Source organism: Acomys minous (genome assembly GCF_964271855.1).
Source record: "Acomys minous genome assembly, chromosome: 2".
Taxonomy (NCBI): domain Eukaryota; kingdom Metazoa; phylum Chordata; class Mammalia; order Rodentia; family Muridae; genus Acomys; species Acomys minous.
This window is the reverse complement of record NC_140484.1, coordinates 50,865,411-50,890,583: the sequence shown is the minus strand read 5'-3', so window position 1 is coordinate 50,890,583 and position 25,173 is coordinate 50,865,411. Positions and strand designations below refer to the sequence as shown.

Sequence of the window (25,173 nt, the reverse complement as noted above, 5' to 3'; positions counted from 1 at the left end):
TCTTTCTTTCTTTTTCTTCAATTTATTTATTTATGTATTTTACATAAATTAGTGCTCTGTCTTCATGAATACCATTACAAACGGTTGGGAGCCACCATGTGGTCCCTGGGAACTGAACTCAGGACCTCTGGGAAAGCAGCTAACACTCTTAAGAGCTGAGCCATCTCTCCAGCCCCAGAGCGTCCATTTCAAATAAGAGTCCCAGTTCTGGCCCCATGCAACACTAAACCTTGAATTCAGTTTTCCCTCCACTCTGGTGCAGAGTTGAAGGCTTCTGGAGGTTGGGCTTTTCTCAGAATTCAGCTTCCGGACGGGTTAACGGCCTTGTAGAAGTTAATACAAGGAGTGTGCTAAGACCCGAGGCTCTTGACTGACTCCTGCAACTAGAGAATAGGCATTCCAGGTTCTAGTCCCGGACTCCCAAATTCCCCAAAGAGACCCTGGGACTACGAGACATGCGCTCCTCCCCTGGTCTCTGGCGCCACCTTGTGGCTAACCTGTGGGCCCTATCTCTACGCGGTGCTAAGGAAGGCGCAGACAGAATCCGTCAGATGAGAGCCAGCAGAGCTCCACCAAGCCACCCTGTAATCTCAGCACCTAGGACATGGAGGCAGTAGACTCCTGAGCTCAGAGTCATTTTTGCTAAACAGTGTATATGAGACACTACAAAATCAACAATAAAAACCACAAATCCAAACCCCTGCCCCCCCAGTCCCCCTGCTGAGGCTGCCCAGATTTTAATTTAAAAAAAAATTTTTTTGGGGGGGGGTGAGGGACTCGAGACAGTTTCTCTAGCTAATCTTAGCCGTCCTGGACTCACTTTGTAGACCAGGCTGGCCTCAAACTCACAGCTATCCACCTGCCTCTGCCTCCCGAGTGCTGGGATTAAAGGCATGCACCACCACATCTGGGCCAGATTTGAATTTGAATCCTGAGTCTTCTTCCCAGCCTAATTGATCTGGGAAAGAAATATCCGCCAGTGTTGGCAAAGAACAATTGGGAAGCAGGGTGCTGTGGTGCACACCAGTAATCCCAGCACTCGAGAGGCAGAAGTAGGTAGATCACTGTGAGTTCGAGGCCAGCCTGGTCTACAAAGAGAGTTCCAGGACAGTCAGGGCTACATAGAGAAACAATAACAAAAACCAAATGAGAGACCTGCAGTGTTTCCTTTTCTTTCTTTCTTTCTTTCTTTCTTTCTTTCTTTCTTTCTTTCTGTCTTTGTTTTTGTTGTTATTTTCGGGGTTTTTTGTTTGTTTGTTTGTTTGTTTGTTTGTTTTTCGAGACAGGGTTTCTCTGTGTAGCCTTGGCTGTCCTGGACTCACTTTGTAGACCAGGCTGGCCTCGAACTCACAGAGATCCACCTGCCTCTGCCTCCCGAGTGCTGGGATTACAGGCATGCGACACCACGCCCGGCTGCTGTTGTTATTTTCAAGACAGGTTTCTCTGTGTAACAGCCCTGGCTGTCCTGGAACTAACTTTTTAGAACAGGCTGGTCTCACAGAGATCTGCCTCCCAAATGCTGGGATTAAAGATTAAAGACAAGGGCAGGCGAGGTGGCACAAGCCTTTAATCCCAGCACTCGGGAGGCAGAGGTAGGTGGGTCACTGTGAGTTCGGGCCCAGCCTGGTCTTAAGTGAGTCCAGGACAGCCAAGGCTACACAGAGAAACCCTGTTTCGAAAAAACCAAACCAAACCAAACCAAGAAACAAAAAAAGGTTAAAGGCATTCCCCCGGCCGCCCCCCCCCCCCCGGCCCCCAGTGTTTTTAAACCCGGTTTGATGGCAATAGGGTGTCCCATTCAATTTGGCCCTCAAACATCCATCAACTCTGAGAACCTGGTCCTCCCATGTCTCCAGTTCACAGTCTGGAAGGGAAGGCAAGCCCCCTAAATAAGTCTTAGAGTGAAAGATGACTTATCTAAAGACATCACAACATCCTTCCGTTTGGAAGCTGGTTCTGTGCAGAACCAGCACAGCTGGCCACAGCTGGCCAGAAATCAGAAACCTCACTGGACAGAGCCAGCACCTCCCCCTTCTTTGCCTTCTTCGGCCCATCTCCAACATCTCGCGCCCTCCACATTCCAGGTCAGGCCGCTGGCCTTGTTCCCGCCGCCGAAGCCTAAAAAGAGGTACCACCTAGGTCTACAGGAGGATATAGTTTCAGAGGGTCCCCACCCTCGGCCTTCGTTCTTCCAAAGCCTCAGTGTATTCATCTGCTAAATGAGTGTGCCCATCCTACCTCAACTACATGTCTCTCTGGGTTACCTTTAACGATTTAAAGGATATCAGAAACTTTTAGGGAAAGGTGGGTGTGTTGCCTTAGCGCGGCTTGCAAACCCGAGCGAGAGCGGACTACAACTCCCATCCGGCTCCTGGGCTGCACCCGTCCCTAGCCCCTCTGGCCTGGCTAAGGGACAGGCCGCTGGCCCGGGCGCGCGGGAAGCTGCGGTACCTGAGGCATGCCCCTTCTAGGTTAGAGCCCCATAAGCGTCTAAGTGGGGCTGAGACTGGGGCGGCGCGGAGACCAGATGGGTCTTTTGCGACCCCAACGGACCCCCTCCAACCCCGCCCAGGAGTTACTTTTCGCGGCCCGCCCTCCCACTTCCTGGCGGAGGGTCGGCCCCGCCCCCGCGCGCCTCCGCTTTCCCACCTTCATCTTCAGCTGCGGCTCCCATTGGCCGGCGCGCACCTGCCCGTCCGTCGGGGGGCCGGGCTTGGAGGGCGGGGCGGGCGGCCAGGTGAAGGAGCGCGGGTGGCGACGGAGGAAGGTGACAGCGGGGAGGGCGGGAGGGTGGGGGGAAGCCGCGCAGAGCAAGCCGCGGAACCACGGACAGACCGCCGGGCGGACGGACGGACGGACAGACGGGGCATGCGGGCGGCCTGGCTCTAGCCCAGGTTGCGGGGCTCCAGCCGCAGCCATGGAGCAGCGGCTGCGGGCGCTGGAGCAGCTGGTACGGGGCGAGGCCGGTGGCAGCCCGGGGCTCGACGGCCTCCTGGATCTGCTGCTGGGGCTGCACCACGAGCTCAGCAGCGCCCCCCTGCGCCGGGAGCGCAACGTGGCGCAGTTTCTGAGCTGGGGTGAGTGGTCTGGGGCAGCACCCGGGAAGGGAGGCTGGAGGGACAACAGCCGGAGCGCCATGTCCCCAGACCCTTTCCCAGGGATGGCATACCCCAGAAACTTCCTCCTGAAGACACACTAACTCCTTGCGCTGCATCTAACGCTTGCCATCGGACTGCACAGCCCGCTCACTCACTCACCTGCACCTTACCTTAAACTCCCAGACACAGAGGCAGGTACTCAACGCTCGCTTCACACACACTCTCATTCCCAGCTGCAGGCCCCAGACATATGTTGCCAATACACATCTTCCACAGCGGTCACCTGCAGGATTCCTTGGTCACACGTCACACCTCATGCCCCACCCAGAACACACATTCAGGTGGACACCTGTTTTGTGTCACAGAAACACACAGCCTTTCTCAATCTCCTTCGTTCTTCAAGAGATGGGCACTTTATTCTGGGTCCCCTCTCACCATGTCTAGCTCTGTCACACACTCAGACAAGTCCCCTCACCCCACTCCCTAGCCGGGACTGAGGACCAACCTCGGCACTGTTTGGGATTTGGGGCCTAATTTGATGTGGCTCTGCGCCCTTTCCTGTTGGATTCATCTGAACCCTTAGGGATGGCTGGCCAAGGTTGACCCTGAACTAGCACAAGGGTTCCCTGGCCAGGCTTTGCGGGGAGGGCATAGGAATTGGGCCTGGAGGGTGGGGTGTTTGCCCAGCAGGTGATCAGCGTTCCTAGCACTCCTAAGTTATGGGCAGGCACAAGGCTGGGCCTGGTATGCTTGAGAGGTCTGCCATCCAGCCGGTCCATTTCTTTCTAGGGTAAGAGCAGTCAGAGGGACCTGCCCCTGTTACCGGCCTGTTTCTCTGTGACTCTTAAGTGTTATGCGTATGTTTGAGTTGTCACCATCCCTACATGACACCCCAAACCTTGCTTGTGTGTGTGTGTTTCTCCCTGCCTGCCTCTGGCACCTTTGCCTGGGACCCCAACACAGGGGACTGTTGACATCTCCCAAGGTAACTCCAAGGCCAGGCGTGACTCACGCCTCTCCTGCCCCAACTTGTCCCTGCTCCTGCCCAGAGCCCCCCCCCACCCCCCACCCCCCCACCGCAGGACAAAGGTACTGGGCATTCTGTCCAGGGGGGTTGGAGCCTCTTGGTTCTGGGCAGCCTGTGTGGCTGGTGGTCACCTCTGACGGCTCTTCAGGCTGGAAGCTGCTCCTCCCTTGTTCTCAGCGTAAACCTGGGAAGAGACAATTAATTTTTGCAGCGAGGTTTCCACACCGCCCCCGCTGTGGGGGTTCTGCCTGATAAACCTGTGGAGCAGCTCTCTGTCCCACCCACAGGCCCGCCCAGCTGGCAGGGAGTTTACCTCCTGGAAGAGGGAAACTGAGGCAAGGCACCTAGAGCATAGCTGTCCCCCGACTCCTCACTGGTCACTCCTGTCTTCATCAGTTCCCAAGACTCAGCACCCTTCCCCCTGGCCTAAGGCCACTCCAGTTCTGGGGAGAATCTGGGAGTGGTTGGACATAGCCCTTGGGGTGGGGGTGGGGGGTAGGGGGGGTAGAGGGTGGGGAAGCTGTGATGCAGGAGGAGGTTCCTGGCTATGCAAAGCCCCATCCAGAGGGAGGCAGGGCTGTCAAGGCTGGAAGGAACCCTGTGTGCTCACGCCCTCAGGTGTTGGCATGGGGCGCCAGGTGAAGGTTTTGGCTCTGTTTGTGTGTCTTGTGAGTACCTGAGCAGACTGGTATCTGTTCCTGACCCAGGGGCCCCACTTGGGGAACAGAGAGCCTATCTTTCTGGGGCACTGCAGAGACTGTCCTCCCTGCCCTCAAGGACTGCCCCAGGTCCTACATCTGGCCAAATTGCTCTGTGCCACAGGGTCTTCGGACCCAGGCCCACAGTTCCTGAATGGCAGAGAAGCCTTTCTGGAGCAAAGAATGTGATCTATCCAGTTTCCCAGATTGGCCCTTGGCTGGCCTTTGGTCCAACTAGGGGTGGGGGTGGAATCCGGATTGTCCCTAGGGTGACCTGGCCAGCCAGGATCGTCTGGGAAGGACCACTAGGTCCCTCTGTGCCTCAGATGGAACAAGGGCCCAGGGAGGTTCTGAGGCCGCCTGCTCCACTGAGTCAGGACTACTACCATGCTTGTTCATCATGACCAAAGGAGCCTTGGCTCTGATATGTCCCTTGGCTGGGTCGTCTCTGGGAAAGTCACCCCCACCCCCACCCCCACCCCCGCCGCCCCTGTCCTAGTCTCATGGATGGGAGGTCCCAAGGAGAAAGCTCTGAGTCTGTTCTGTCCCCTCAGCCAGCCCCTTTGTAACAAAAGTGAAAGAGCTTCGTCTACAGAGAGACGACTTTGAGATCTTGAAGGTGATTGGCAGAGGGGCCTTTGGGGAGGTGAGTATGTCTTGGGATGGGTGGGGAGGAGGGACCATGCCCCTGGTCTGCTCTAACCCAGTCCCCGCTTCATGCCCTCAGGTGGCCGTGGTGAGGCAGAGGGACAGTGGCCAGATTTTTGCCATGAAGATGCTACATAAATGGGAGATGCTCAAGAGGGCTGAGGTCAGTGTGGGGTCAGGTGCATCCTGCAAATGGGTGGGAGAATCTGTGTGTGCTGCCAGGAGGAGGGGTGGGGCACCGGATGCCACTCTCAGGAGTCACTTGCTTCCTCCCCTTCACAGTAAACTTTACTTAAGATGGAGGGACCGTTCCCATCCCTTTTTTATGGATACACTGAGGCTCGGGTTCATCCGAGGCTAGCCCGGCCCAGGGTGGAGCGGAACTGTTTGTCTGATCAGAGTCTCTGGGTTTTTGAGAGTCATCCGTTCCCTGAGCCGGAGAAGGGGGAGTTTTGGGGGAGCTGATCCCTTTGCCCCAACCCCCCATGCTCTCCAAACCTGCTTCAGACGGCCTGTTTCCGGGAGGAGCGAGACGTTCTTGTGAAGGGAGACAGCCGCTGGGTGACTGCTCTGCACTACGCCTTCCAAGACGAGGAGTACCTGGTGAGGATCTCTGGGTGGTGGAGGAGCCTTGCCAGGGATAAGAGACAGGGCTGTTCTCCCACCGCTTCCTGGGCCCACAGCCTCCTTCCCTAGCTCTGCTTTAGAGCTGGCCACCAGCCGGCCGTGATGGCACACACCTGTATTCCCAGCCCTTGGGGAGGCAAGAGGCAGGTGGATCTCTGAGTTCAAGGCCAGCCTGGTCTACAGAGTGAGACAAACAACTAGCCACCCTAGTTGTCAGGGACATTGCCCAGCCCCCAAGAACCATTGTGAGGTTGACAAGTGCCCCTGTTCTGAGCCTGACTCTTGACCCCCCCCCCCCCACTGCCCTCCAGTACCTGGTGATGGACTACTACGCCGGCGGGGACCTCCTCACACTGCTGAGCCGCTTTGAGGACCGCCTCCCGCCGGAGCTGGCCCAGTTCTATCTGGCTGAGATGGTGCTGGCCATTCACTCACTGCACCAGCTGGGCTATGTCCACAGGTGGGGTCCCACGCTCGGTCACTTTCCCGCTTTCTTCCCTAAAGCCCTCTGGTAGTGCTTGCCGGTGGGCCTATCTCACAGCCGAGGGAATCAGAGCCCAGGGCAGGTCTTAAGCCCCTAGCTCGAACCCACCCAACTCATGGTGGCAGAGGAGTGGTGTGATGTCCATTGAGGGGACATCTGACGACCCACGGTGCACTTTGAGGCCCCTAGAGTCACTCTGTGGACTGCCTTGCTACCCTTTTTCTTCCTTGACACTTGCTTTCACTCATGTGTACACACTCACACACATTCCCCTGTGTGAGCGTGCAGGCATGCACACCGGTATTGTGTGTGAACACACACGTGCACACACACACACACACACACACACACACAACCATGTGTGAGTGTGCACACACCGAGCCCTTTGCTCTCCCACCTTCCCTCAGGGATGTAAAGCCTGACAACGTCCTGCTGGACATGAACGGCCACATCCGCCTGGCGGACTTTGGCTCCTGCCTGCGGCTTAACAACAGCGGCATGGTAAGGAGCCCACCTGGAATTGGAAACGAGGCTAGCAGGCCACGTGCAGGGGCATCGGGTTCCAAGTAGGGGGTACCTGAAGAGTAGGGTGCTGAGTCCAGTCCCGGAGCCTCATGGCGTCAACGTCCCTACCACAGGTGGATTCATCCGTCGCAGTTGGGACCCCGGACTACATCTCTCCTGAGATCCTACAGGCCATGGAGGAGGGCAAGGGCCACTACGGCCCACAGTGTGACTGGTGGTCACTGGGAGTCTGCGCCTATGAGCTGCTCTTTGGGGAAACACCCTTTTATGCAGAATCTCTGGTAGAAACCTACGGCAAGATCATGAACCATGAGGTCTGACTGTCCGGCCCCGGGACTCCTACACTGTGTGATTGCAGGTAACTTCAGACCAAGGTGGGCTTCCGGCCTGACCCGCCTGCATCCTCCTTTGACCCACAGGACCACCTCCAGTTCCCCTCTGATGTGCCTGATGTGCCTGCTAGTGCCCAGGACCTGATCCGGCAGCTTCTGTGCCGCCAGGAGGAGCGGCTGGGTCGCGGTGGCCTGGATGACTTCCGGAACCACCCTTTCTTTGAAGGTGTGGATTGGGAGAGACTTGCAACCAGCACAGCCCCCTACATCCCCGAGCTTCGAGGGCCTGTGGATACCTCCAACTTTGACGTGGATGATGATACCCTCAACCATCCAGTGAGTGACAGATGTCTCTGTAAGAGGCTGGGCTTGGTATGGGAGCTTAACCCCAGATGTTTTCTAGAGTAGTGGAGGGCCTGGGGTGAGGCCCTTGGACCCCTGGCTCATGAGAGTTATGGCTCACCTTGGCTGGCTCACCTGTGTGGTGAATTGTACTAAGTGAGAGCCCTTTCACCTTAGCTGTTATCCTATTAACCCAGAGTTCACATAAGGAAGGAAATGCCCTACAGCCTCTGGAAGACCTTGAATGCAAAGGCTTATGGGAGTTGTGGTCCCTTTCGAAGGGGGCCATGTTATTTGGCTGAGTAAATGTCCAATTCATGGACATCACCTTGTTCTCACTTGGTCTGTGGCTCTGACTCTCCTTCCCTCTCCTGTAGGAGACGCTGCCACCATCCTCCCACGGGGCCTTCTCGGGCCACCACCTGCCATTTGTAGGCTTTACCTATACCTCAGGCAGGTGAGTCTGGTCCTCATACCTGCTGGGAAGCTGGGAACACCCTGAGGGAAGGGACAAAATGGCTTCAGCATGTGACAGACACTCCTCCGTTCTCTGTCCTCAGGGCCAACCAAAGTCATGGCTATGCCCCTGGGACATGTGGCTACCCCACGTGAGAGACTGTTAAGTGCACTAGATCCTGAGCAGGAGCTAGGAAGGGTCTCTTCTGTCCAGCCTCAGTGGCCTCTTTAAAATGAGTGGGAGCATCTCATGACTCTAATACCTGGGTCCGCCTGAGACCCAAGAGAAGCACAGGTGGAAAGATGCTCTGAGCAGTGCAACCTGGGCGCCACTGGGTATTGGGTGTGGACCAGCAGGCTCATCTCACCTTGTTAACTTTGTCCATTTATTCTTTAAAAAACAAAACAAACCTACAGGTTTGTTTTGTTTTGGGTTTTTGGGGGGTTTTTTGTTGTTGTTGTTATTTGTTTTTCAAGACAGGGTTTCTCTCTGTAGTCACTTTGTAGACCAGACTGGCCTTGAACTCACAGCGATCCACCTGCCTCTGCCTCCCGAGTGCGGGGATTAAAGGGGTGCACCACTACATCTGGCCTATATATTTTCTTTTTTCCTTTTTCTTTTTTTCCTGAGACAGGGTCTCTCTGTGTAGCCTTGGCTGTCCTAGACTCACTTTGTAGACCAGGCTGGCCTTGAACTCACAGAGATCCACCTGCCTCTGCCTCCCAAGTGCTGGGATTAAAGGCGTGCGCCACCACCGCCCAGCTTATATTTTCTTAATATACCTCCATGCATGTGGCATGATGTGCCAGTGTACTTCAGAAGTCAGTCAGTTCTCTCCTTCCACCATGTGGGTCCCAGGGATAGGATCTGGTGGTCAAGCATGGCAGGCAGCAGGCAGCCTTTCCAGCTGGTGGCCCCCTCAGTGGCCCCTGGTGAGCTTTGGATGAGGCCTTGTTGGTTTTGGTTGGTTGGTTTTTTGTTTTTGGTTTTTTTTTAGACAGGGTTCCTCTGTGTAGCCTTGGCTGTCCTGGAACTCACAGCGATCTTCCTGCCTCTGCCTCCCGAGTACGAGGAGTAAGGGCGTGTGCCACCACCGCTGGGCAAGGCCTTGTTACTTATATTTTCCTGTTAGAAAACTGTGCCTCGATGTTATCCATTACTGCCCAAGGTCACCCGGCTTATACAGTCCCAAAGCCGGGGTGTGGTCTAACAGTTTAGTCCCTGGCGTAGAGCCTTGGCCTAGGTCTGGAGCGATGTGCCCTGGGTGCTTCTTGGATGGATAGACACTTGGTGCATGAGGATGGTTTTCTGTCATCTGTGTTCCTTTGTCCCCTCTCAGTCCTGGTGGGGAGAAGAGCACTGACCTAGTGGCTGCCCCAGAGTGGAAGCACCACTGTGTGGAGCGGGAGAAGGTGGAAGTCAGGCAGAAGTGTCAAGGTACAGGGGCAGCTGGGCAAGGCTGAGTCTGCAGGCCAGGGCGGAGGGGACGGCCCTGTGGGATCCTGCACACGGATGCCTAGCTGAGGTGAGCTAGTCTGTGTGTGAGTCTCATTGACTAATTCTGACAGAGACACTGAGGGACAGCAAGGCCTCCTTCTCACAGACTGATGGCCTCCCTGCTAGAAGCCCAGGGCCAGACATCCAACTACAACAGGAAAAGGACCGCCTCCAGCAGGTGACCTCTGGGGGAGGTGGGTGAGTGACTTAGGCCTCCATGTCTCTGAGGTCAGTGCTCTGACTTGGCTTTGCCCTTCCTGCCCTGGTCCTCAGGAGCTGACTGACACTCAAGCAGTACTGCGAGTGCAGGCTGCTGAGCTGTGCCAAGCCCATGAGCGGCAGGAAGAATTCCTACAGCGGCTTTGGGAGGCCCAGGAGAGAGAAACAGCCGCAGCCAGCCAGATCAAGGCCCTGAGCTCCCAGCTGGAGGAAGCCTGGGTTATGCAGCGAGAGGTTAGTGATGACGGGGGGAGGGAGAGTTCAAGGGACTGGGAGCCCCAGGTCCCTTTGCACCCCTCTGTGGCTGGGGAGATGGGTACCTGAGGCCACCTGTGTTTGTCGCTGTATGAGACTAGGAGTCTATGTGACAATGACGCAGAGGGAGTTGGATGGAGAAGGGGAGCTTTACCTTGTCTCTGAACCCCGTCACAGCTGGAGGGCCAGGTGGCCACCCTGAGTCAGGAGGTGACACGGCTCCAGGGACAATATAAACAAAACCATGAGAAGGAGTCTTCCCAGGCCAAGGTATGGTGGATTCTCCCCCTTGGCAAGAAACATTCTCCCTTAGCCTGACCCCCTTAGAGTCCTAGGGGCAGACCCTCGTCCCAGGGTGGGGAGGACCATGGCTTCTGAAACCTTTGCCTTGTCCCCTCTCCACATTATCCAGACCGTCCGTGCAGCCCCTGAGACCAACGGCATGGGGTCACCTGAGGGTCAGTCTCAAGAGGCCCAGCTGAGGAAGGAGGTGGTTGCTCTGAGGGAGCAGCTGGAGCAAGCCTGCAGCCAAGGGTGAGTGCATGGTAGGGACAGCCAGGAGGGGACAAGGCAGCGCTGGGCTGGGAGTCAACTCCATCTCCTCGGCCTTCTCCTCCCCAGGATCAGTGTTGGGAAAGAGGAGGCCCTGTGCCGACTGCAGGAGGAAAACCAGCGCCTGAGCCGGGAGCAGGAGCGGGTGAGGAGGGTGGACAGGCAAGGGCTGGGCGCCAGCAGGGTCAGGGCAGAGCTCTAGGGTCCCAGCTGCTGCACACACCATAGCCTGTGAGAAACATAGCGGGGAAACAGGGCTCAGGACAGTGGTGATCTGTGGGGAGACCAGCAGGGGTCGGGCGACTGCTAGACTAGATGGCCAGAGCTGCCAGGGCCTCTGGGGACTGAGCCCACTGTCCTCTGTGGCCGCAGCTGGCGGAAGAGCTGGAGCTCGAGCTACAGAGCAAAAAGCGGTTGGAGGGCGAGCGGCGGGAGACGGAGAGCAACTGGGAGGCCCAGCTCGCCGACATCCTCAGCTGGTGGGTGCCATGGGGCTGGCTGGGGCCTGAGCTTGGCTGGGGACCCAGGCCATGACACTCCTTTCTCTTCAGGGTGAATGATGAAAAGGTCTCCAGAGGCTACCTGCAGGCTTTGGCTACTAAGATGGCTGAGGAGCTGGAGTCCTTGAGGAATGTGGGCACCCAAACACTCCCTCCCCGGCCTCTGGTGAGCCCCGTGCACGTGCGCTGTGGGAAATGCGTACATGGGCAGAGGTCAGAAGGCGACAGCTTAGGGGAGTTCCCCCTTCCAACATTTAATCCCCAGGGATCGAACTCAAGCTGTCAGGTTTGGCAGCACGCTTTTGCCTTCTGAGCCATCTTGTCCCCCAAGCCCCAGGTTTATGCTGAGGGGTGAGGAAGGAAAGAACAGGGTCTTTGGGTCTGGCCAGGTGGTGCAGAAGCTATATACTTGGGTGAGAGGGAAGGGGGTCTCTGAAGCTGCTAGTCCCAGAGAGCATCTTACATTTGGATGCTAACAGGACCACCAATGGAAGGCGCGGAGGCTACAGAAGATGGAGGCCTCAGCCCGGCTGGAGCTTCAGTCAGCACTGGAAGCTGAGATCCGTGCCAAGCAGGGTCTACAGGAGCGGCTGACGCAGGTGCAGGAGGCTCAGCTGCAGGCAGAACGGTGAGGCCATGGGCAGATGCTACAGGAGTGGAGTTCGTGCAGAGGCCCGTGGTGAGCCCCTGTCTTCTTTCCCCCAGCCGCCTGCAGGAGGCTGAGAAGCAAAGCCAGGCCCTGCGGCAGGAGGTGGCTGAGCTACGGGAGGAGCTTCAAGCCCGTGGACCAGGGGGTGAGTACTTGTTGACTGCCTTACCCTGGAGCCAGTGTGCACCTCCAGTCTCATGAGTGCTGGGCAGCTCCCGTGACAGCTGTGTCTGTGTGAGAGAAAGCTGTTCCTCCCGCACACTGCGGCTTACACAGCACCTACCTGCCACTAAGCACTTACTGAGGTGGAGACTGAGGTCCCCACACACACACCCCTGGTTTCTTAGCCTAGGGGCAACAACATTAGCTACTTGTGTCCTCTCTCTACAGATGCCAAGCCCCCCACTTCCCTCATCCCCCTGCTGTCCTTCTGGAGCACGGAGGTAAGAGCCAGGCGGTGGGACATGGGACGTGTTAGCAAGGGGTCCTGGTGAGAGGGCGGCAGCCCTGACCTTCCTCACTCATCTCCAGAAGGATTCTGCCAAGGATCCTGGCAATTCAGGAGAGGCCCCAAGGTCTGGAGCAGAAGCCGAGCTGAAGCCAGAGGGCCGCCGCAGTCTGCGCATGGGGGTGAGGACAGGCGGGAGTTCCTCAGGTGGGACCGGGCTCTCTGCCTTCTCACTCACTCACTTACTCACTCATTTTCTGCAGACTGTGTTCCCCAGAGTGCCTGCCGCCACCACTACCTCTGCAGAAGGTCCTCCTGCTAAGGTCAGTAGCCAGAGGGGCAGGAGAATGTTCAGCTCTTTGGGGACTGCCTCCCCCTCAAGGTCATGTTTAGGGTGGTGCTGGTAGTGGTTTTTTTCTGACATGGCCTCACAGGCACTCAGAGTTGATATTGCCACCTGGCTCAGCCTCTTGGCCACCTGACCCTCTGAGGTGGTGCCCAGGGTGCTGGGAGGCCCTGGCAGAATTGTGACGGCACGTACCCCTTCACAGCCTGGCTCACACACCCTGCGTCCCCGGAGTTTCCCATCCCCTACCAAGTGTCTCCGCTGTACCTCGCTGATGCTGGGCCTGGGCCGCCAGGGCCTCGGCTGTGACAGTAAGAACCCCTCTCCTTCCGGATCTCCACTCATACCATAGCCCCCGGGTATGGTCCTGACACGCCCAGGCTGTCCTGCAACCTAGTACACCCACATCTCTTGGTTAAATTTCCCCTACTCATTTATTCCTTCCTCAGTTGATGACAATGTTCAGGTGTCATTAGCCCCAAGGGAGGTGCCTGGGAAGGCTCAGTCCTTGTCCTAGGCTGCCTGCCCTACCTCACTCTCCTAAACTGTCCATTTCTCCACAGCCTGCGGCTACTTCTGTCACTCAGCCTGTGCTCCCCAGGCCCCACCCTGCCCTGTGCCCCCTGAACTCCTCCGCACAGCCCTGGGGGTGCACCCTGAAACAGGCACCGGCACTGCCTATGAGGGTTTCCTGTCGGTGAGCTGCGGCTGAGGGCTGAGGAAGTTGGGCACGGGAGCCAAGGCCCTGTGCAGCCCTCCATGCCTGTCTTCCCCCCCCCCCCCAACTAGGTGCCACGGCCTTCAGGCGTCAGGCGGGGCTGGCAGCGTGTGTATGCTGCGCTCAGTGACTCTCGCCTGTTGCTCTTTGATGCCCCTGACCCTCGAGGCAGCCTGGCCAGTGGGGTCCTCCTGCAGGCCTTGGATCTGAGGTGGGTGCCAGGTGGTGACACAGGACAAGTCACAGAGGGGGAGAGGTTCAGTCAAGGGCTATAAGTCTCTCATGTGTCCTTTGTACTCCCAGGGACCCCCAGTTCTCAGCCACCCCTGTCTTGGCCTCAGATGTCATCCATGCCCAATCCAAGGACCTGCCACGCATCTTTAGGGTGAGTGCCCAGGGCAGGATGGACCTGACCTTTCATCTCCCTCCTTTTGCTGACTCTGTCTTGGTCACTGCTGTATCTCCACTCTCTGTCAGCCACCTCACTTCCACATGCTGTCTGTCCTAGCCACCAGGAGCTTGCCACACAGCAAACTGGCTAATTCCTGCTTTGTTTAAAACCCTTGGAAGGCCTGCATTAGGGATTCTGCTATGGGGCCCATCACTCAGTTCTGGAAATAGCAGTGTGCTTGTCTGACACCCTGGCTTAGTTCCTAGCTGGCAGCCAAAGCTAACATCAGTAGATGAATGAGGAAAGGAGGCTAGGCTCTTGGTTGTAGCCCCCGCAGCCTGACCCCTGTCCACAGGTGACAGCCTCCCAGCTGACGGTGCCACCCACCACATGTACTGTGCTGCTGCTGGCAGAGAGTGAGGGGGAGCGGGAGCGGTGGCTTCAGGTGCTGGGTGAGCTGCTGCGGCTGCTCCTGGATGCACGTCCAAGGCCCCGACCAGTGTACACGCTCAAGGAGGCCTATGACAACGGGCTGCCGCTGCTGCCTCATGCGCTCTGTGCTGCTATCGTTGGTAAGTCTTACTCTGAGGGGCTGTCACTTTTTTTTTTTTAAGATTTATTCATTTATTAATATGTATACAGTGTATACAGAAGAGGGCGCCAGATCACATTATAGGTGGTTGTGAGCCTCCGTATGATTGCTGGGAATTGAACTCAGGACCTCTGGAAGAACAGTCAGTGTGTCAGTGCTCTTAACCTCTGAGCCATCTCTCCAGCCTAGAGCTGTCACTCTTGAGTGGCCTGTAGGGAGTCACTGGCCTAGGCTAGTCACAAATGCAGCAGCCATTCCTGTAACCAGCAGCTATGGAGTTGTGCACAAACACATAGACCCTCAGTCCTTCTCTCTGTATTGCTGTGCAATGAGCCAGGGCTCATGGGCCAGACAGCCTACATTCTTTTTTCTTTTAAAGGTTTATTTATTTTATGTATGAGTGCTCTCTTTTCTGTTTTGTTTTGTTGTTTTGTTTTGTTTTTTCGAGACAGGGTTTCTCTGTGTAGCCTTGGCTGTCCTGGACTCACTTGGTAGACCAGGCTGGTCTCAAACTCACAGCGATCTGCCTGCCTCTGCCTTCTGAGTGCTGGGATTAAAGGCGTGCGCCACCACAGCCGGCGCCCAGCCTGGATTCTTGACTTTTTTTGGGGGGTGGAGGGGGGGTTCTGGTTCTCTCCTTTGTTTTGTTGTTTTGGTTTGGTTTTGGTTTTTGTATTTGAAGGAGGGGAGGTGGTTTGAGACAGGGTTTCTCTGAGTAGCCTTGGCTGTCCTGGACTTGCTTTGTAGACCAGGCCCACCTGGAACTCACACTGACCGGCTTGCATCTGCCTCCCTGAGTGCTGGGTTACAGGCGTGCGCCATCATGCCCGGCTGGTTTTCCTTTTTCTGAGAAAATCTCAAGTGAGTGGAAGGAAAAGAGGTTTTAAGGAGGAACAGTGGTGTCCTGGGAGGCTGAGGCAGAAGGCTGCAGGTTTTAAAGTCATCCTGAGATGAGCTACATATGGAAACCTTGTCTCAAAAACCCAAACCCACCAAGATTGGCTTGGTGTGTTCATAGATCCCCAGCATTTGCCAGATCAAGGCAGAAGGACCAGGAGCTCAGGGTCCTCCTTAGCTAGTATGTAGCTTAAAAAATAAATAAATAAACAACAAACAAAAAGCCTAGGTTGGAGAGCTCCCCTAGTGCTTAAAAGCACTGACTGCTCCTCTAGAGCGCTTGGGTTCAATTCCCAGCACCCACTAGTGCATCCAACACCTTTTTCTGTCCTCCACTGGCACCAGGCCCATATGTGATGCTGCACAGACAGACATACATGTAGGCAAAATACTCATACACATAAAATAATTCTTTTTTTTTTTTTTTTTTTTTTTGGTTTGGTTTTTGGAGATGGTTTCTCTGTGTAGCTTTGGCTGTCCTGGACTCGCTGTGTAGACGAGGCTGCCCTCAAACTCACAAACCTGCCTCTGCTTCCCTGAGTTCTGGGATTACAGGTGTGTGCCACCATGCCTGATAAAAGAATTCTTGGAAAAAAAATTACACACACACACACACACCTATTAATCCAGCACTTGGGAGGGGTGGCAGGAGGACAGGAAGTTCAAAGCTAACCTCATCTACATAGCGAGTCAAGTGTAGCCTGAATTCCATGAGTCCCTGATTCAGTGAAATGAAATCAACCACCAAATGGGAATTCCCTCAGATTCACGCCAGCTTGAACTAGCTCCATAGTGAATTGTAGGCCAGCCTGGGTTATGGAGCAAGACTCTGTCTCCACACAAACACAAATGAAGCTTTTTGTCTTGATCTTCTTCCTGGCAGCCTGGGGAACAAGGGGACAGGCACAGAGCTGTGTGGGGCTCACTGAGTTTGGAGCCTGGGCCTCAGTAAGGGCTCTCTCTCCATAACTGACAACTGGGAAGGGGCAGGAAGCAGAGGTCCCTGGTTTCTGCAGCTGAGGCCCAGAGCCAGCTCTGGCTTGCAGGTCCTCTAGTCAGGAGCCTCAACAGAGACTGTGGGTCCCCTGGGTCCTAACCCCTTGGTTAGGAACCAGAGATGGAGGTATTTATGGAGCTGGGTGCTTGCTTACCCAGAATCCTACAGCTCAGGGCAGTGGCTTCACCTTGGTCCCAGTCACCAAGATCCTTCCTCATTAGAACCAGTGTAAACTGTGAGCAAGAAGGGCTGAGGATAGGGAGGGGTGACAGGGTGCGGGGTCACCAGCCCTGTTGCCTCCAGAGAAACTGAAGACCTGCGAGGACAGGTGTCACTAGACACGCTCTCTGACCTCTGACCTCTCTTCCTCTATCAGACCAAGAGCGTCTTGCCCTGGGCACTGAGGAGGGGCTGTTTGTGATCCATCTTCATAGCAATGGTACCACGGGGCTGGACTAGGGTGGGTGTGGGCCTGGGCAGGGCCAGCCGCAGGGTACCCAGGACCATGGGCATCACTGCTTCTTACCCTCACGCCCCTCTACCACAGACATCTTCCAGGTGGGAGACTGCCGCCGAGTTCAGCGGTTGACTGTGAGCTCTGCCGCTGGCCTGCTGGTCGTTCTCTGCGGCCGTGGTCCCAGTGTGCGCCTCTTCCCCCTGGCTGAACTGGAGAATGCTGAGGTGGCAGGTGCCAAGATCCCTGAATCTCGAGGCTGTCAGGCTTTGGCGGCCGGGCGCATCCTGCAGGCCCGGACTCCAGTGCTTTGTGTGGCAGTCAAGCGCCAAGTGCTCTGTTACCAGCTGGGCCCAGGACCAGGGCCCTGGCAGCGCCGGATCCGAGAGCTGCAAGCACCAGCTCCTGTGCAGAGCCTGGGGTTGCTGGGTGATCGGCTCTGTGTGGGTGCAGCAGGCACCTTCGCTCTCTACCCGCTGCTCAATGAGGCCGTGCCCGTGGCGCTGGGCACTGGCCTGGTGGCTGAGGAGCTGCCGGCATCCCGCGGCGGCCTGGGTGAAGCACTGGGTGCCGTGGAGCTCAGCCTCAGCGAGCTCCTGCTGCTCTTTGCCACCGCTGGTGTCTACGTGGATAGTGCTGGCCGCAAGTCACGAAGCCATGAGCTACTGTGGCCAGCGGCACCCACTGGCTGGGGTAAGGCTGGTAGAGGGCCCAGCAGCGTGGGGTCAGGCACTGGGGGTCCTGCCTAGGCCCTTCCTCCTCTTAGTCTTTTTCTTTTGTTCTTCCTAACATCATTTTCTTTTCTTTTTTTTTAATGTATTATTTTTATTTATGTGCACTGGTGTTTTGCCTGCATGTATGTCTGTGGGTGTCAGATCTTGGAGCCATAGACAGTTGTGAGCTGCTACGTGGATGCTGGGAATCGAACCCGGGTCCTCTGGGAGAGCAGTCAGTGCTCTTAACTGCTGAGCCATCTCTCCAGCCCCCGACCTCACTTTCTACCTGGCCAACTTCAGTGGCAGCTCTGGCCTGGGTCAGTTATGGCACTCTATAAATGACCATCACGTTGGCCCATTTCCCCCTCCCCCGTTCCTGCTCTCTGGCCTCCCTTTCTCATGACGCCACTTGGTTCAGACCTCTGTGCTGGGTCTTGTCTGTCGCCTGCTTTGTGACCGCTTTTGTGCACTGGGGCCTGTAGAACAGGCTAGGGTTGGCGCCTTCATCCAGCTCCAGCCGTGGCAGGCACACCCTGAGGCCCATGCCTGTTTAGAAGGATGAACACAGGAAAGGAACAGAGTCATGGGCCGGGGTGGTTGCTTGTAGTTGATGTGATGGGGTGGAGGCTACGGTAGGAGGGCTTTGTCCTTTATAAGCATCTCACCTTCTGTGGTGAGGCCGGGGTTAAGTGTAGCCGACTGCCACTGGCCATGTCCTGTGGTCCCTCACCTGCTGTGTGACCTTGACCATGACTCTGCTCTGAGATTCCATTACCTCATATCATGTCCGAGATGGAGGTGATTAGAGCGCCTGCTCCTGCTTGGAGCTGCTGCCGACTTGAGAGAGGACAGGCATGCCAGGCATCTGGAGCTGTGTGGGCATGTAGTGAGGGCTGGCTGGCTATTAGCTCATCTGTTATGGAGCTGGGTGGGGCAGGCCTCCCTGTGGGACAGAGTAAGCAGGCTCAGAGAGGTGCCTGGCTTGCCCCGGGCTGCTCAGTGCAGGCTGCTTCCCACCTGCAGGTTACACAGCGCCCTACCTAACAGTGTTCAGTGAAAACTCCATTGACGTGTTTGACGTGAGGAGAGCAGAATGGGTCCAGACTGTGCCTCTCAAGAAGGTACCCGCCCACCCAGAACATGGGTGGGGTGGGGTGGGGTCGGTGAGGTAGTGGCTTGGCCTGACCTCTGTGTTTTCTGCCTCAGGTAAGACCCCTGAATCCAGAAGGCTCCTTGTTCCTCTATGGCACCGAGAAGGTCCGCCTGACCTACCTCAGGAACCCATTGGCAGGTGAGGGAGCGTATGCTTGCCTACATCTGTGTGTGTTCACATGTGCACACACAGAGCTCGTGCACCAGCCGGCCCGGGCATGTGAGCACCTCCCCAGCTCCCTGATTTTCCACAGAGAAGGACGAATTCGATATTCCGGACCTCACGGACAACAGCCGGCGCCAGCTGTTCCGAACCAAGAGCAAGCGCCGCTTCTTCTTCCGGGTATCGGACGAGCTGCGACAGCAGCAGCGCAGGTGCGCATGTGTGTTGTGGCTGTGGCTGCTGGGCAGGGCCTTCTCCTCCCGGGGGCGGGGCAAGCTGTGCATCCCTGCTCTTTACACCCGCCTCTGCCTGCAGGGAGATGCTGAAGGACCCTTTTGTGCGATCCAAGCTCATCTCACCGCCCACCAACTTCAACCACCTGGTACACGTGGGCCCTACAGATGGAAGGCCCCGCACCAGGGACGGGGCCAGGGTGAGTCCTCCGGAGCCAATCACAAACTTCTGTTGATTGCTTGGCTGCTGAGCAGGTGACTCATCCCTTCCAGAAGCTGAGTTCCCATGACCTGCACGGCCTCCTGGTCCTAGCTCTTTTGCGCTGTTCCCTGACAGGCTCAAGAACAGAAGAGCAGAGGTGCACGCAGCTCCGGACCACAGCGGCCCCACAGCTTCTCAGAGGCATTGCGGCGCCCAGCATCTACCGGCAGTGATGGGCTCCCTGGAGAAACAGACCCCTGTAAGGGCAGCCTCCAGCCTCCAGTGCTTGCATTCCTTCCCCGCACCCCCCCCACCCCCCACCCCCCCCCCCCCCGCCCAAACTACCACTCCTTCCGAGCCCTTGGGTCTGACCCAGGCGTTTTGTCCGGTTCCCTACCCCTGCCAGTAATGAAGAGGAAACCTTGGACATCACTGTCCAGCGAATCAGTGTCCTGCCCCCAGGGGTCCCTGAGTCCTGCAGCATCCTTAATACAGGTGAGCCAGTGGGTGGGGCTTTCCCTCCCCTTGCCCCACTCAAAGTTTAGGCATTTTTCTGCCAAGCTCTGCATTGGGACAAGAAACGGTCACATAAGGTCTGCAGCTTTCTTCAACCCGTGGAGACAAGTGGTCCCATCTGCAGCTCTTGGCTCTCCAATCCCTAGCTCTGTGCTCCCAACCAGGGTGGAGCAATCCCTTGAGTTTGTCCTGCCTGCAAAAAGTGTGTAAGGAGCATGAGAGTGCGGGTGTATCGTGCCACACCACATCTCACCATGGGAGTGCTGGGATTACAGGCGCAGCCGCTGCCTCTGGCTTTTTACCTGGGTTCTGGAGCTCAAACTCAGGCTATCAAGATTGTATGCCAACCGTTTTAATCTGCTGAGCCAATGCCCAAGGCTGAGAATTTTTTAAAGTTTGTGTGTGTATAATTTTTTTTTTTTTTAAAGACAGGGTTTCTCTTGTAGTCCTGGCTGTTCTGGGCTTGCTTTGTAGGCTAGGCTGGCAGAGATCCACCTGTGTCTGCCTTCCCAGTGCTGGGATTAAAGGCGTGCACCACCATGCGCAGCTTTTCTCTCTCCCCTTTTTAAAAGGGTCTCGTGTGGATTAGGTTAGCCTTTAACATACCCTGCCTCCACCTTGTGAGCGCTGGCATCACAGGCCTGCGCCTCCACACCCAGTGCTGTGACTTTTCTTCCATGTTCTTTCATGTCTTCTTTGCTCAGGGATCCATGGTGGTTGGGGTCAGTTTTTGTCTCTCTGCCTAGCGTAAAGCGTGGTTTTGGCTGAAGTGGGATGGAGCGAATGGACAATAGACTGGGTTTGTTCCTGGCAGCTCTGGATTCTTGAGGGATTCCCCCTAAGGTCCCCGCTAGTGCAAGTGCTGGGTCTTTTAAGACATCTGGAGGTGCTGGCACCTTAAAAAAGAGACCTTGCCGGGCAGTGGTGGTGCACGCCTTTAATCCCAACACTCCGGAGGCAGAAGCAGGTGGATCCCTGTGAGTTCGAGGCCAGCCTGGTCTACAGTGCGAGTCTAGGACAGCCGGGGCTACACAGAGAAACCCTGTCTCAAAAAAAACAAGACCAAAACAAACGAAACAAACCAAAAGAAAAGAGACCTCTATTGTTTTTCCTATCTGACTTCCTGTCCTTCCCACCAGGTCTCAGAGCGGCCCCGAAGTCTCCCTCCAGACCCTGAGTCAGAGAGCACCCCCTGATGCCCTCGGGCAGTGCCCACCCCATTCCCAAGACAGAAGGAATGAGGAAGTGAAGGGCTTGTGTGACGCCATACTCCGGCTGGTCCGGGACATGCTGAAATGCAGACTCAGGGAGAGCCTGGGCTGTGGGCTAAGAGCAAGGCGTGCCTGGGTCCCCACGAATAGGGCTCTGACTCTTTGCCCTCATCCTGCCATTCCCCTGGGCTTCCAGCACAGGCCTACACTGGCCTCTGGGAGTGCCGTGGCTCTGGTGCCCAGGGAAGATTGTGCCAAAGCTGTGCTTCCCGGGGCCAAGCCTAGGGAAGCTGTTAGGAGCCAGGATGAGGAACAGGGCCGTGGGAGGATGCTGGGTGCCGTGTTTGCGGGTGACTGGCTCCGGCTGTGGCCGAGATGGTGCACATAAGGTCTCTGCTCAGGGTCAGGCTGGGGTATGGACGCTGATTTACAGGGAAAGGATGGGAAAGGTGAAGGAATCGTGCAGGTGAACGGGCAGGTGAACGAGCGAGAGGGAGGGGAGGGAGCAGAGGAAGCAGAAGAGGAAGTGACGTAATCAGAAGGATTAGCCTGAGAAAGGAGAGAAGGACAAAATGAGTGATGAGGAGGAGGATGCTGGAGAGGCAGGGAGGGGAGGAGGGAGAGTGAGTGAGCTAGGGGGAAACCCAGACCCAGGAACTTTTCTTTGGGGCGGGGCTTGGGATTGGCTGCAGGAATATTGCTAGTGTATCCGTCCAGGGCAAGATGATTCCTATGCAGGGAGGGGATGGGGGGTATTTATAAAGGCTTCTTGGTGGGAGACAGACACCCTGCGGGGGCCACTGGACATCTCCAGGCACACTTTGGTCCTTCCCAGTAAGGAGGGTCCTTTTCTAGAAGCTTCAACCAAGTGTATTAGGGGAACATAGGAGGCATTTTATTATTGATCACAGTCATTATTATTGTTATTATATTGCTATTTTTATTGAACCTCACCCTGCTACTATGTGGGGAGTAAAGTAAGTATTTATCTCCTTAAATGCCACATTCCCGGGAGGGATGGACCCTGATGCTCCGAGATGCGGCAAGAAACCAATAAAGCCAACTTTGTAAGCTGCTGGCCTCCCCACCTGCATCTGTCCTGCTGTGCGAAAATGGGAGTGGGTGGTGGAGGGAGGAACGGTGGGGGTCGTGGACAGTTGACCGCTGGCCTGTGTGTGTGTGTGTGTGTGTGTGTGTGTGTGTGTGTGTGTGTGTGTGTGTGTGCATGCCCTCAAGAAGACTGCAGGGGAACTCTGGGTGTTTTCAGGAGCTGTGAATCTTGGGTGGGTTTTGTTTGATTGGTTGCTTGGTTTTGATGCTATCTATGTTTTGGGGTTTGGTTTGGTTTTTTGAGACAGGGTAAAGGTGTGCGCCACTACCACCCAGCTTGAGACAGGGTCTTAACTATGTATCCCTGGCAGCTAGCCTGGACCTCGCCATGTAGACCAGAATCACCTCAGAATGCCTGAGATATGCCTGCCTCTGACTCCCAAGTGCTAAGATTAAAGATGTGTAAAAGCCACACTCAGCCACATTGGGTTTTGAGATGGGATCTCTCCTTATCTACCGGTTGGTAGCACAGGCTGGCCTGGCCTGCCCATGCATGCCAGGTGTCTGCCCGTTGTCTTCTCTGAAGGGCTGGGCTTAGAAGATAGGCCACCATACCCACGGTTCTCACCTGTGTTGTGGGGATCAAACTCAGGCGCTTACGCTTGCACAGAAGCATTTTACCAACTGGCCATCCCCCAGACCCCTGGCCCCTGTCTCAGAGAATCAGATGACAGGGACTGAAGAAATTGTTCATTGGTTAAGAGCACTGGCAGCCTTCCAGAAGATCTGGGTTCAATTCCCAGCAACCGTATGGTGGTTCACAACTGTAGTTCTTGGGAATCTGTTGCCCTCTTCAGACCTCCAGGGTCCAGATCCATACACGGTGCACTTACATATATGCACACGAAACACTCATACACATAAAATAAAAATAAGCCTTTTAGCCTGGTGGTGGTGGCACACACATTTAATCCCAGCATTCAGGAAACAGAGGCAGGAGGATCTCTGAGTTCACGGCCAGCCTGGTCTGGAGAGTGAGCTCAAGGAAGGACAGTCAGGGCTACACAGAGAAACCCTGTCTATAAACAAACAACCCTTTAAAACCAAGAATCGGAAGACATGATCAAGTAAGCAGCTACAGTTTGATAGTGAAAGGATGGCTTGCAGACGTTTGGGTAGTGTTAGGGAGCCTCCCCAGGGAGGGTGACGCCCTAGCACCATAACAGCAGGGGTTTAGTAACCCTAGGAAGACAGTCATTCTGACAGCTGTGGCCTGCCCAAGACAACTTCGCTGAGCAGGAAGGCAGGCCTGGGAGGTAATTCTCTCTCTCCTTACTCTGCACCTTCCCTTTCCTGCCTCCTGTGGGAAAACCTAGTAAGCATGGGGCGGGGAGGGGAGGCAACAGCGGGGGTGTGTGTGTGTGTGTGTGTGTGTGTGTGTGTGTGTAAGAGTTCAGGTTTGCAACCGGCAGAAAGCAACCTTGAAGGCACAGGCGGTGGAGAGAGTGGGAGTAGATCTGAGGCCTGCTAAGGGCTTCTGCATCTCCAGTGCTGCACATGTGGTAAGGCATATGAGGAAGTGGGAGGGCTGCCTGTCAGGGTTTCTATGACTTGCCAGCATCTTGGCCTCCAGACTGAGCTGGACAGAGGAGGGAAAGGTATGAGCCCTGGGACCAGGGCAGGCCATAAATCCCGAAGGGAAGTAGGTCAAGAAAGTGGGGTGCCACCATCTGGTCGGGAATTAGATTGCAGGTGCACTGTAGAATTAGAAGGCCTGAGAAGGGTGGGCCTGACGTCAGACCCAGATTCTGTTCTTAGCACCCACACAGTGGCTCTAAGCATCCTTACCTCTAGTTGTAGGGGGTCCATTGCCCTCATCTGATGTCTGTGAACAGCAGGCACGCACACGGTCCACGTGCAGACATGTAGGACGCACACACACACACACACACACACACACACACACACACACACACTAAACATCTGAAAGAGTAAAGCCTACCTCACAAGAGAGTCTACAAGACTGGTAATGTGACAACACTGAACGCTGCCAGACTGCTTGGACACTGTCTCTTCTGTCCACTGGGGAACAGAGGGTTTGACTGCTGAGGCAAAGCAAGTGGAAGGGGTGTCCAGACATCTAGCAAGTTAAGACCTAAATCCATCCCTCGTCATGTTACAGAAATGGCTGCTGTCTTGGCACCCAGAAAACATCAACCAAATTCTACTCCCATTCCCAAATTTTGAAATTGTGTGTGTGTGTGTGTGTTTCGTGTTTTGTTGTTGGTGTTGGTTTTGGTTTTGGTTTTTCTAGACAAGATTTTTCAGTGTAGCCTTTGCTGTTGCTATCCTGGACTCGCTTTGCAGAGCAGGCTGGCCTTGAACTCAACAGAGATCCAACCTACTCCTGCTTCCCCAAGTGCTGGGATTACAGGCATCTGCCACCATGACTGGCAATTAAAAAAAAAAAAAAAAAAAATATATATATATATATATATATATATACTTTTTTTGAGACAAGGTTCAGGGTTTCTCTTTGTAGCCCTGGATGTCTGGAACTCTCTTTGTAGACCACACTGGCTTTGAATTCATAGAGATCTGCCTGCCTCTGCCTCCTGAGTGCCGGGAGTAAAGGCACACACCACCATGCCTGGCAATTTTTGTATTTTTAATTAATTACACTTTAAAAATTTCATTTACAGCCAGGCGTGGTGGCGCACGCCTTTAATCTCAGCACTCGGGAGGCAGAGGCAGGCAGATTGCTGTGAGTTCGAGGCCAGCCTGGTCTACAAAGCGAGTCCAGGACAGCCAAGGCTACACAGAGAAACCCTGTCTCAAAAAAAAAAAACCAAAAAAAATTGCATTTACTATGAGCATGTATATAAACGTGTTTGAAGGTCAGAAGATAATTTTGTGGAGTCAGTCCTCTGTAATCTTTAGGTGGGTTCCAGGAATCAACCACTTTTTGGCAAGTGTGTTTATCCGATGAACTGGATCATCTAACCATTAATTACATTTTTTCAATAGTTAATTTTTAATTTTTTGTTTTTCTTTTCTTTTTTTAAAAAAGATTTATTTATTTATTATATACACAATGTTTTTGTCTGCATGTATGTCTGTGTATCAGAAGAGGGCACTAGATCTCACTATAGATGGTTGTGGGTCACCATGTGGTTG

At 55.2% G+C, this 25,173-nt stretch overlaps 1 protein-coding gene across 2 annotated transcripts; it reads left to right on the top strand.

Annotated features, from left to right (window-relative positions):
* The first annotated feature begins 2,780 nt into the window (after positions 1-2,780).
* Positions 2,781-22,021, top strand: CDC42BPG (CDC42 binding protein kinase gamma). Of its 2 annotated transcripts, none has more exons than XM_084760364.1 (36): positions 2,781-3,077; positions 5,378-5,469; positions 5,551-5,634; positions 5,979-6,074; positions 6,410-6,558; positions 6,990-7,083; positions 7,221-7,421; positions 7,527-7,775; positions 8,159-8,238; positions 9,578-9,675; positions 9,807-9,913; positions 10,009-10,188; positions 10,387-10,479; positions 10,622-10,743; positions 10,831-10,906; positions 11,134-11,240; positions 11,313-11,427; positions 11,741-11,889; positions 11,967-12,055; positions 12,301-12,353; positions 12,445-12,540; positions 12,622-12,681; positions 12,910-13,015; positions 13,268-13,401; positions 13,494-13,633; positions 13,726-13,807; positions 14,169-14,385; positions 16,676-16,738; positions 16,847-17,446; positions 18,493-18,590; positions 18,676-18,760; positions 18,876-18,996; positions 19,100-19,217; positions 19,355-19,478; positions 19,626-19,714; positions 20,875-22,021. In XM_084760364.1, exons 1-36 carry the CDS (start codon positions 2,918-2,920, stop codon positions 20,929-20,931), a joined length of 4,584 nt encoding a protein of 1,527 aa, XP_084616490.1. In that variant the 5' UTR covers positions 2,781-2,917; the 3' UTR covers positions 20,932-22,021. The 2 variants fall into 2 exon arrangements, with proteins under 2 accessions (XP_084616490.1, XP_084616489.1); XM_084760363.1 differs by having other exon boundaries at positions 12,442-12,540.
* Positions 22,022-25,173: the final 3,152 nt, after the last annotated feature.

Bases quoted from the DNA above. Each gene is read 5' to 3' on its own strand.
- CDC42BPG (XM_084760363.1), top strand. From the start codon at position 2,918: ATGGAGCAGCGGCTGCGGGCGCTGGAGCAGCTGGTACGGGGCGAGGCC. The intron at 11,241-11,312 runs GTGGGTGCCATG...CTTTCTCTTCAG, and splicing joins CTCGCCGACATCCTCAGCTG to GGTGAATGATGAAAAGGTCT. The intron at 12,056-12,300 runs GTGAGTACTTGT...CTCTCTCTACAG, and splicing joins TCAAGCCCGTGGACCAGGGG to ATGCCAAGCCCCCCACTTCC.